Genomic DNA, 12,378 nt, shown 5'->3' on the forward strand with positions numbered 1-12,378 from the left:
GACGTGTACGACATCGCGTCGCTCGTGGGCCACGAGTTCGAGCGGGTCATCGACCAGCACGGCTGCGAGGCCATCGCGCGCCTCATGCCCAAGGTCGTGCGTGTCTTGGAGATCCTGGAGGTGCTCGTCAGCCGCCACCACGTCGCTCCCGAACTGGACGAGCTGCGCCTCGAGCTGGACCGACTGCGACTGGAAAGGATGGACCGCATCGAGAAGGAGCGCAAGCACCAGAAGGTGGGAGGTAGCCTCAGTCTGCCCATCCGGGCAGTGGGGCCGCTGGGACCTAGGGGGCCCTTCAGCACTGGGGTTCTGTAGGTGCACACGTACGTGTATACAGGGAATAGATGAGAGAAGATCCTACTGGATGAGGGAAGGAGCGAGGCCCCTGGCCCTCTCTTACCCAGCCTGGGCACCTGGCATGTACCACCCACAGAGATTAAGGGTAGTTGGTTGGAGTCAAACCTGAGTTCCAACCCCACCTTTACCATTTAACAGCTGTGTGACCTTGAGTGAGTTATTTCACCTCTCTGTGCTTCATTTCCTCACATATCAAATGGCGATAGGAATAGGACCCGCCTTATAAGAATTAAATGGAATAGTATCTAAAGTGCTTAGATAATATTATTCTTTTCCAGAAATGAAATAAGCGCCCCTACCTTTCAGTGCTACCCAGAAGGTGTGACACAGGGCTCCTTTCTTCATAGTACTCCAGACCTTTTCAGAGCCAAGGGGATGGGACCTCCAGCCACCGAGTTCATTGACCCTCAGTCTCTGGGCTCTTGATTGCCAATGACTCTCCAGAGTTCCTTCGAGTTTATTAACCTAGGTTGGTTTCCCCACCTTGACTTTACTCTGTGAGGTAGGGATAATTCCCTTCATTTTACAGATGAAGAAACTGAGGATCCGCGTGGAGGGATTTGTCCCAAGTTAGTGCTGAGACTCCCAGCCCCCATGGAGATAATTCTAGTGTCTCTTCCCCACCCTCTTTGAATTGGAGAAAGATGATTTGGGGTGCCTTTAAGGCTCAGCCTCTGCTTGTGACCAAGGATCCTTCTGGGCTCATGAATCAGGGACTCCTCGCAGTCCACATGAGGTGGCCGGGGAAAAGGAAGTGGGAGACCTGTGGTTTCCTGTCCCAACCTCAGCCCAGGGAGGCTCCTGGCAGATCCTTGAGACTGAGAATGAGAGGAAACGCTTCTCCTTGGAGGATCAGGGTGTCTGAGCAGACTCTGACTCGCTGTGTGTCCTCGGGAAAATACCTTTGGCCTCTCTGAAACTCTCCAGCCAGCCATCAACCTACTGTGTGCTTTGAGGTCTGTGTCTTTTCAAGGAAGAGAGCCTGGGCTGTGTTCACAGTCTTAACCTTAAGGGCAGATCCCTGGGTGATTCAGAGTACTCATGTTTGGAGGTGTGATTGTGTTTGTCCTCAGAGGTCCTTGAGTCCTGAGGTCAGGTAGGAAATTCAAGCTCCCAAGCCTTAGACAGGGAGCTTAGACAAGATCTCACAGGGAGCTTGAAAATGTCCCCTGCCCTGTAATTAAAGTCAAGATTCCCAGGGCCTTTGGAGTTAGATAGCCTGGTTTAAAGTGCTGTCACTCACGGGCTGTGTGACCCTGGGCAAATCACCTCACCTCTCTGTGCCTCAGCTTCTGGGTTATACAGTGGGGAAATATTAATAATAGGGAATATTAATAATAGGCTATACGATAGGGAAATACAATATTGATAATACCCATCTCATAGGGTTATGGTACTCTGGACAAAACCTGGCCCATTTTGAGGGCTTCGCCAAGTGTTGACTTTTGTTTTGGGGTCAGGAGGGGATTTCACAGAGTTCTCTTAGGCTGATGTTGGAAATGTTTCCCCCACCCTAGGTACCCGGACTCCTACACTTTCCATCTCTCCCAAAAGGTCGAGGAAGGAAGGCACCTTGAGATGCTCACGTACAAACTGCTTCTTACTGACAAGGACTAAGGGCCTTAGCCCAAGTCACACAAGTCCTGGCACCTGTGTCCCCATCCTTGGCATTTTAAGTTCTGCTGCACCTGGGCTGGGAGACACCCTTGGGAGCCATCGGAGGCCACTGGGCCTGGAGTCAGGTGGAATTCCCAGCCAGCTGCACTTGTCACTTCTGGAGTGCTATTGGCCAGGAAGTAAACACCAGTGTGTTCAGAGCCAGGGCTCGTTTGTAAACACTGAGGATGATCTTTTATAATTTGGAGGACAAAATCCTTTTTTCTCCCATCCCAGCTCCAGTCCCCTTTACTTCATATTCTTGAGATCAAGAGAGACTCCTCTTATTCCCTCCTCCACCCCACGCCCACCCCCTCATAAGCCTCAAAGGATCTTCAAGGTGTTATTTCCACAAAAATCTTCTTAGCATGTCCTTGATCTTATCTGTCTGTCTGTTCATTCCTGCCTCCCACCTTTTCTGCCTCCCTCCTTCCCTCCCTTCTTTCCTTTCTTCCTTCTCTCTCTTTCAACTGGCTCCAGGGACTTCCCGGGTGATCTGGTGGTTAAGACTCCAAGCTCCCAATGCAGGGGACACCAGTTTGATTCCTGCTTGGGGAACTAAGATCCTGCATCCTGCATGGCGCAGTCAAAAAAATAAAAACAAAGCAAATATGGCTCCAGTAAAGCCTGCACCCTCTCTTCTACTCCTCCTCCCAAAAGACCTCCAAAAGACTCAGTTCTGTTCATCACTTAGACCTGGGCCACAGTCTTACCAGGTACTGCCTGGTTGCTCAGTCCGCAACCCCGCTGACTGACCACAGCTTGCACAGTGCCTTCCCAGGTAACACAGGTGATGCAAAGGAAAGGAAGACCAGGTCCTCATCTCAGGCAGCGAGTGCGTAACAGGGAAGACGGGAAAACACAGAGAGAGACTTTAGAAAGCAGTGGCAGGGGGATATCATGTAAAAAGCATACGTTGTTTATTCATTCGACAGATATATTTATCGAGTACCTACAAAGTGCCAGGCACTGTTCTGGGCCACAGTGGTGACCACAAGAGATGAGGTCTTTGTCTTCAGGGGTTTGACTTTCTAGCGCAGTGCTGTTCCGTAGAAATAAATGTGGTGTGTCACGTTGATACAAAGACATAGGTAAGGCTAACGTTTTTTTTTTTTAACCTCACCTGTGGCTTGCGGATTCTTAACTCCCTGACCAGGGATTGAATCTGGGCCCAGAACAATGAAAATACCTAGTCCTAACCGCTGGACAACCAGGAAATTCCTCAGATGAAGTTAATTTTAATAACATACCAAACCAGGCTTTCCAAAATGTTATTTCAACATGTAATCAATGTAAAGGTACTTTTTATTGAGATGTGATTGACAGATAACACTATTTTAGGTGTACAGCATTATGCTTTGATATATGTGTGTATTGTAAAATGATTACCACCTAAGGTCAGTTAACATCCATCACCACACAGTTACCAAAATATTATTAATAAGGTATTCTGCATTCTTTTTTTCCTACCATGTCTTTGAAATTCGGTGAATGTTTAACCCTCACTGCATGTTTCAGTTGAGACCAGCGCATTCCAAGTACTCAGTAGCCACATGACTAATGGCTACTCTAATAGAATGATATGATTCTAGCGTGAGGAGATAGATTTTTTTTTACAGTTTAAAACATTTCAGCTTATCATAAGTGCCATGAAGAAGATAAAATGGGGAAATATAAAAGAGACTGGTCAGCATTGGGGTCTCATAGATGGAGCAGTCAGGAATGCTTTCCCTGAGAAGTGCCATCTGAGCTGAGATCCAGTGAAGGGTAGGTACCAGCCATAGGGAGATCTGGGGGAGGGGCGTTCTGGGCAGGAAGTGCAGCAAGTGCAAAGGCCCTGAGGTAGGAGGTTGGTGTGTGCATGGAATGCAAAGAAGGCTGGTATGACAAGAGCAGAGCAAGTGAGGAAGAGGTCAGGGAGACATTGTTTGGTGGCTCAGTTGTGTCCAGCTCTTTGCAACCCCATGGACTGTAGCAGCCAGGCTCCTCTGTTCTTGGGATTTCCCAGGCAAGAATACTGGAATGGGTTGCCATTTCCTTCTGGGGATCTTCCCAACCCAGGGGTTGAACCCGCATCTTTTGTACCTCCTGCATTGGCAGGCAAGTTCTTTACCACTGAGCCAACTGGGAATCCCTCAGGGAGGTACAGGGATCTGATAACTCTGGGCCTCATGGGCCGGCATAAGGAGTTTGAAAACAGTGTCAAGAAAAGGTGATGGAGATGATCAGTCAGGGGCCACTTCCTGGAAAAGCCTTTTTAGCTGGTGTGGAGGCAAGATCAAATTGTCCTTGATCAGCTCAGGGGCAAGAACCAGCTCCCCCAGCATCAAGTTCAGCTCACTGAGAGAAGAATAAAAAAAAAAGAACTGAGGGATAATAGATAAATTGTATTCATCTAGTGCTACTGTAGCTAATTTCCACAGCCTTACTGACTCAAAACACAAATTTATTATCACATTGGATAATATGATACTATGAATAATATCAATATGAAGAATACTGGATAAAATTCTGGAGGTCAGAAGTCAGAAAGGAGTCTCACTTGGGTTAAAAACAGGTGTCAGGAAATTCATTCCCTCTGGCAACTTTAGGGGAGAATCCTGGCCTTTTCCAGCTCCTGGGGGCCACCTGCATCCCTTGGCTTGTGGCCCCTTTCTCCATCTTCAGAGTCAGTAGTGTGGCATCATCAAATCTCTGACTCTGATCTCTGCTTCTGTCACCACATTGTATGTGGGATCTTAGTTTTCTGACCAGGGATTGAACCCGCGCCCCTGCAGTGGGATTGTGGAGTCTTAACCACTGGATCACTAGGGAAGTCCCCCCATCATTCATCTCTGATTCTGCCCTTCCTGCCTCCCTCTTTCATGTTTAAGGGCCCTTGTGATTACATTGGGTCCACCTGTGATAACCCAGGAGCATCTCCCCATCTCAGGGTCCCTTTTGCTGCACAAGGTCACATATTCTCGGGTTCCAGGGAGATGAGGTTGTGCACATCTCTGGGGGGCGTTGTTCTGCCTCCTCCAGCCATTTACACTTGACTGATAGGCTGATAGCACTGGGGCCCTCTGTGTGCCCAGCCTTTGTCAGGTGGGAGCAGAGAGGACTAGGGCAGGAGGAGCCTGACTCTACTTCTAGTCCATACCTGCATGTGGGAAGGTCCTATGGTCGCTCCATCTTTTTTCATTCACTGCTTCTGCCCTTTGGCCCCACGCTTCACCTCCCTTGGTGACCTTGAACCAGCTGTCTGAATACTTAAGTTATTACCTCTCATTTCCCAAGTTCAGCAGGCTTCCTGATGAAGGCGATGGGATTTAGGAACTTATTTGAAAGATGAACGGAGGCGATGCTGACATCTGGCCACCTGGGCTGGCTTGGGATGGGTTGTAGGAGGACCAGAAATCAACAAACATGTTTAGCATTTTCTGGGTACTGGGCACAATTCCAAATATCTACATATATTACCCATTTAATCCTCATGAAAACCTGCAGGGTAGATATTACACTATCTTCCTCATTTCCAAGGCACCCAAAGATTGAATAACTTGTCCAAGATCAGCTAGTAAGTGGCAGAAATTAAATTCATGCTCAGGTCAACAGGCTCCAGTATCCATGCTTTAAGCAAGCATTCTATACAGTTAATGGTTTTACAAAATACTTGTTTTTTTGGCAACAGCTTTATTGAATATAATTCACATGCCATACAGTTCACCCATTCAGAGCATACAATTCAATGTTTTTTTTAGTTTTTTTCCCAGACTTGTGTTACAATCAGTTTTAGAACATTTTCATTACTCCGGAAAGAAAACCCAGGCCCATTAACAGTCGTTCCTTATTCTCCACCAACCCTTCTGCCCCTGTCAAGCTGCCAATATACTTTCTGTATCTGTGCATTTTGTGTGTCCATCTGTATCATGGACATTTCCCATCAATGGAATTACACATTGAGTGACCAATTGCATCTGGCTGCTTTCGCTCAGCATCGTATTTTCAAGGTTCATCAAAGCTGTAGCTTGTGTCAATGCTTCATTCCTTTTGTCTGAATTACATTCCGTTGTGTGGATACACCACATTTTATGTACCTGCTCATCAGCTGATGGATGTTTGAGTTGGTTCTGCCTTTCGGCAATTATGAATAATGCTGCTGTGAAGGTTCATGTCCATGTTTCTCTGTGGACACATGTTTTCATTTCTCAGACCCTACAAGTGGAATGGATGGGTCATGTGGTAACTATGTCTAACTTACTGAGGAACTGCCAGACTGCTTTCCACAGTGGTTGCACCATTTTACATTCTTACCAGTGATGCAGGAGGGTTCCAGTTTCTCCACATCCTTGCCAACACTTGTTATTATCTGTTTCTCTGATTACAGCATTTCTCTGATTACAGCCATCCACGAAATTATTTAATAGGCATCTTGTTTATCCTCACATTCAACCAGTAAGCCTTTAATTTTTTTTACTGAAACATAGTTGACACACAGTATTATATATTAGTCTCAAGTGTGCAGTGTAGCGATTTGACATTTACATATATTAGGAAACGATCTCCATGATAAGTCTAGTAACCATCTGTCCCCATGCAGTTATTGCAATACTAGTGACTGTATTCTTTATGCTATGTGTTACATCCCTGTGGCTTATTTATTTTGTAACTGGAGGTTTGTACCTCTTAACCCCTCTCACGTGTTTCACTCCCTTTCCAGTCCCCTCCCTTCTGGCAACCACCTGTTTGTTCTCTGTATCTATGTTGTTTGTAGATTCTGCAAATAACTGCAATCATGTGGTATTTGTCTTTCTCTGTCTATCTCATTCCACTTAGCGTCATACCCTCTAGGTCCATCGGTGTCACAGATGGCAAGATTTCATTCTTTTTTTGTGTGTGTGTGTGTGTAATAAAGTTTTATTAAAGTATAAAGGAGATAGAGAAAGCTTCTGACATAGGCATCAGAAGGGGGCAGAAAGAGTACCCTAGATTTCATTCTTTTTAAAGCTCAGTAATATTCCATTGTGTAAATAGACCTTATCTTCTTTATCCACTCATCTATCAGTGGACACTCAGGTTGCTTCCAGATCTTGATTGTAAATAATGTTACTGTAAACAGAAGGGTGCATGTATCTTTTCAAATTAGTGTTTTTGTTTTCTTCACTGTGAGCCTTGATATTAGGGCTCCCCAGCTAAGGGAAGCTGAGGCTCAGAGTTCTAAAGTTAGTTGCTCAAGGCTACTTGAAGAGGTGCCTGTTTCAGGTATACTAGGAGCTTCGGGCCCAGGGAACATCCTTGGGATCTTTGCAGCCCTCTCTGTCTCTTGGAAAGAGGTGTGTCCTGCTGGGATGGAAAGTCTGTCTGAGGATCAGGGATGTGACCTCCCTAGAGGGCAGGTACGTTCAGGCCCCTGTAACCTGGGGCTGCCCCTCCATCCTCTGTCTCCTGTCTGGGTTGTTAAAAGGTGCAGATCCGGTGCCGTGGTTGTCTTCAGGGCAGTTCTAACCTGCCTGGGGCCTAACAGTGTAAGTGCGGGCTTTGCCCAGAGGAAGGGCGTCTTCTAGTTTTTGTGAAGTTGCCTTGTAGGCTGGAGATGCCTGAACTTCTCACCTGCTGATGCCTGGTTCTTGCGGAGAAGGGAACAACCCCAAAGCTCCAGCATCTCTGAGCTGCTCCTGAGTGTCGGGGTAGGGTGGGTGAGGCTGTTGCCCTGGGCAGGCAGTGAGTAACTCACACTGGCCCCTCGCCCTTGCAGGAGCTGGAGCTGGTGGAGGACGTGTGGCGAGGGGAAGCACAAGACCTCCTTTCTCAGATCGCCCAGCTGCAGGAGGAGAACAAGCAGCTCATGACCAACCTCTCCCACAAGGACGTCAGCTTCTCCGAGGAGGAGTTCCAGAAACACGAAGGTAAGGGAGGGGCTGGCACGGGAGGTGAGGGGAAAGGCACTTCCCATCGTCATCACCAGTATCACCAGTGAGTCCTGAGGATGGTCCCAAGCGTTGTGTCTCATGTCACGTGCATTTACACCATCACATGCCAGGCGTGCGTGCTCAGTCGCGTCCGACTCTTTGTGACCCCATGGACTGTAGCCCACCAGGCTCCTCTGTCCATGGGATTTCCCAGGCAGGAATACTGGAGTGGGTGGCCATTTTCTCCTTCAGGGGATCTTGCCAGACCAGGGATCAAACCCATGTCCCCTGCATTGGCAGGCAGATTCTTTACCACTGTGCCACCGGGGAAGCCGTTCCCGCCATCACTCTGCCCGAGAGAAATTGTGTAGTCTGGTTTACAGGTGATGAAACTGAGCAGTTCATTTAATAAATTGTTAGAGGTTCCTCACTTTTCCAGACTCTTTTCCAGGCACTGGGGATACATCTTGGACAAGACAAAGCCCCAGCCCTCGTGAAGCTTATGTTCTAGTGCAGAAGAGATAGACGATAAATATGTAAACAGATAGCACAGTCCTGATTCTGACCCACGTTGTGGAAGAACTGAAAAGGAAGGTGGGTGGAATATGATAGAGTTGACTTGGTGAGGAGCTTTTTTAGATACAGTGATCAAGGAGGGCCTCTCTAATGAGGTGACATCTGAGCCCTAGTTAAGTCATGGAGCGAGCCATGCAAATATCTTGAGGGGAAAGCAGGTATGAAGGCCCTCGGGCATGACTGTTTATGGAAAGCCAAGGAGACCAGCATCACAGAACGCCAAAGGTGGTTAAAGATGAAGTCAGAGGGGCCAGCAAGGATCAGATCACATAGCCCCTTAGAGACCTAGGTTTGGATTTTATTCTGAATGTGCTAGGAAGAGATTTGATGTACATGTCATGGGCACACGTTTAACAATGAGCAAGCCGGGATGGCCACCCAGATCTTAATGGCGCTGGAGCACCCCAGCTGTCATTGATCTTATTAACAGTTATCTAGAACCTTCACTCCAGGCCCTCTGCTGGTGCTGGGGAAGCAAACACAGGAAGATTTGGTCTGGTCCCTGATGAGCTGCTTCAGCTTAGGGCACTTGAGATCTTTAGTTACAGCAGGCAAACTCTTAGTTGTAGCATGTCTAATCTAGTCCCCTGAAAAGGGATCAAACCTGGGCCCCCTGCATTAGGAGCTTGAAGTCTTAGCCACTGGACCACCAGGAAAGTCCTAGAGCCATCTCTTTAGTCTGAGTAAACTCCTTGGGTCCTGACACAAACCCCTCCTCATGTTTGTTATGAAGGGGAATGGACTTCCAGGGAGGAGACCTGAAGTTCAGAGGTTACAACTCTCGTGAGTATAAAGTACCGCACTGTATAAGGACTGTAGGGACCAAGGAGAAAGGAAATGTTTGATCCAGGTGCTGCCGTCCTCTTTTCCATGGGTTTCCTTTGTTGAGACATGAACGGTGCAGTGAAAACAAAAGTCTTAGCAGTGATAAGCATTGGTGCTCAAAGCGTGCTAACCAGGGGTGATTCCTAACCTGATAGTTACCTGCTGAGTGACCTTGCTCAAGTCATTTGACCTTGGTGTGCCTAAGTGCCCCATGTGAAAATGGGGCAGATAACCCTGTCTCTGTCATCAGATTGTTGTGAGGATTAAATGAATTAATACATGTAAACTGCTTAAAATAGTACGTGGTGCCCACACGCTGAAAGTTTTTAACTATTGTCACTATGAGCTATTGTTATCCAATCTCCTTTTTGAAAAAGAGGAGGAAAACGGGCTGAGGGGGTGCAGCCTTCCTCTTCATGGCTTAATAATATTCCCTTATCTGTTTGGACCACGTTTTGTTTTTATCCATGCCTCCACTGACGGACGCGGGCTTGTTTCCAACTTTCGGGTGTTGTAAAGAATGCCACTGTGAAGGTTCTGGTATATGTTTTGTGTGGACATAATGTTTTTGGTGTTTTTTGTTTTCTTTTAAATAAATCGTGGCTGTCCTGTGTCTTCGTTGCTGCACTCAGGCTTCTCTAGCTGGGGCATTTGGGCTCTTAGTTCCCCGACCAGGGATGGAACCGAGGTCCCCTGCATTGGGAGCGTGGAGTCTTATCCACCGGACCCCCAGGGAAGTCCCTGTTTGCGGTGCTTCGAGAGGTATATACCTCCAAGTGGACTTGCTGCAGCCTGTGGTAACTGTTGGACTTCACGAGGCACCCTTCGCCATCTTTTGGTTTGTGATATTTCTGGAGGTCACCCAGTAGGCTCCAGGGATGATGTGGGAACTCCCCTGCCTGCCCCAGTGATGCCCCAGAGGCCTCGGGTCTGCCAGGTGTGGGTCCCAACACCCGGAGCTGCTTTCTCGGGGCTCGTTGCATCTGTGTATACGCGGCACCCTCTGTGTGGGAGGGCTGTGCCTCGGCTCTCTGCGTCCCTGCTGGGCTCTTCATCAGACAGCCCACACAGGTGCCATCTGAGATGCACTTAATTGGCATCTCACGTGGGTCCAGCTCCCAGGGCTGAGCTCAGGGAGGCTCGGGTGTTCTGCACGGCTGCAGCCCCCACCCAAGTGGAGAAACTGGGCGGATGCCAGGCATGCCTCTCACGGTTATTTTTATTTTGCACAGGAAGCTATGGGAACATAACAGGGACAAGAGCATTTCTTCCACCTTGGAGAGGAACAGACACAGGACAGAGGGTTCCTGGGGAGAGGTGCCCCCATGAAGTTAGACTATGTGTCGGGCATCACTTGGGGCAAACTAGAGATATAGGGGATGAGGGGGTGGGGTGCCTGCTTAGAAGAGCTGGCCCTGGAACTTGCCTGGCGGTGCAGTGGTTGAGACTCTGGCTTCCATGGCCAGGGGTGTGGGTTCGAGTCCTAGTTGCGGAACGAAGATCCCACATGCCGCGCAGGGCAGCCAAAAAATAATTTTTAAAAAACACTATGAAAAGAAAAAAGAGGGCTTCCCTGTCGGCTCAGGGATAAAGAATCCACCTACCAATTTAGGAGACACAGGTTCCATCCCTGATCCAGGAAGATCCCACGTGCTACAGAGCAGCTAAGCCACAACTGCCGAGTCTGTGCTTTAGAGCCTGGGAGCTGCAACTGTTGAGCTCATGCCCTGCGGTGACTGAAGCCTGTGCTCTGCGACAAGAGAAGCCACCGCAGTGAGAAGCCCAAGCAGCACAACTGGAGAGGAGCCCCTGCTCACTGCTACTAGAGAAAAGCCCACACAGCCAGAAGACCCAGCTCAGCCAAAAATAAATAAATAAAGTAATTAAAAAAGAAAAGCAAAACAAAAATAAGAGCCAACCCGCCTGGAACAGTGGTGCTTTCCCAGCCATCGATACTGGGCGCTGGGCTCGGAGCACCCGCCAGTCTCTCGTCTCCAGCTCCCCGAAAGTCTCCAGATGAAAAAGCACTTCACTGCCTCTTGTATTTGGAAACCGTCCTGTCAGCACTTGGAAACTACTAGTTAGCACATGCTGAGATGAATTACAGATATGGAAGCGATGGGGGGTGGGGGAACAAAAATATGCTCAGGCCTCTGGAGAAAAACTCCTGGGCTCTGGACAAACAACTCTTGTCACTAGGAGAGGCTGAAGACTGACCACTTAGCCATTGTCTGAAGGGAAGCTGAGAAGAGCACTGTTCAAAAATATATATATAAGGCAATATTCTGGTTACTCTTTCAATCGTGAACATCTTTTACCTTTTACCACAAAATGTAGGCAAGTCACAGATATGACTATAATTTTTCTAGGGGTGGCATTTAAAAAAGTAAAAAGGTGAAAGTAATTCCAGTTTAAACCAATAGCCCCAAGGTATCATCCTTCAACATGTTATCCATTTAAAAAATCATCAGTAGAGGAATTCCAAGGTGGTCCAGTGCTCAGGACTGCACGCTTTCACTGCCAAGGGTCTGGGTTCAGTACTAGTCAGGGAACCAAGATCCTGCAAACTGCATGATACAGCCAAATCAATAATTATCCATAGGATATTTTGCATATTTTTTCATATTAAGTCTTTGAAATTTGGTAGTTTATTTATTTATGTATAATCACTGCAGATGGTGACTGCAGACATGAAATTAAAAGACGCTTACTCCTTGGAAGAAAAGTTACGACCAACCTGGATAGCATATTGAAAAGCAGAGACATTACTTTGCCAACAAAGGTCCGTCTAGTCAAGGCTATGGTTTTTCCAGTGGTCATGTATGGATGTGAAAGTTGAACTGTGAAGAAAGCTGAGCACCGAAGAATTCATGCTTTTGAACTGTGGTGTTGGAGAAGACTCTTGAGAGTCCCTTGGACTGCAAGGAGATCCAATCAGTCCATTCTGAAGGAGATCAGCCCTGGGATTTCTTTGGAAGGAATGATGCTAAAGCTGAAACTCCAGTACTTTGGCCACCTCATTCGAAGAGTTGACTCATTGGAAAAGACTGATGCTGGGAGGGATTGGGGGCAG

The 12,378-nt window shown here is 47.6% G+C and overlaps 1 protein-coding gene across 1 annotated transcript in view; it reads left to right on the top strand.

Annotated features, from left to right (window-relative positions):
- The first annotated feature begins 6 nt into the window (after positions 1-6).
- RILPL1 (Rab interacting lysosomal protein-like 1) overlaps positions 7-12,378 on the top strand; it is a 42,450-nt gene continuing 30,078 nt past the window's right edge. Inside the window, exons 1-2 of the mRNA XM_010841289.1 lie at positions 7-234; positions 7,751-7,901. Of these exons, the coding sequence (XP_010839591.1) occupies positions 85-234; positions 7,751-7,901 (301 nt within the window). The 5' untranslated portion in view covers positions 7-84. The remainder of the gene's footprint in view (positions 235-7,750; positions 7,902-12,378) is intronic.

This window comes from Bison bison, unplaced genomic scaffold, assembly GCF_000754665.1.
Source record: "Bison bison bison isolate TAMUID 2011002044 unplaced genomic scaffold, Bison_UMD1.0 scf7180017864160, whole genome shotgun sequence".
In the NCBI taxonomy this organism is placed as follows: Eukaryota; Metazoa; Chordata; class Mammalia; order Artiodactyla; family Bovidae; genus Bison; species Bison bison.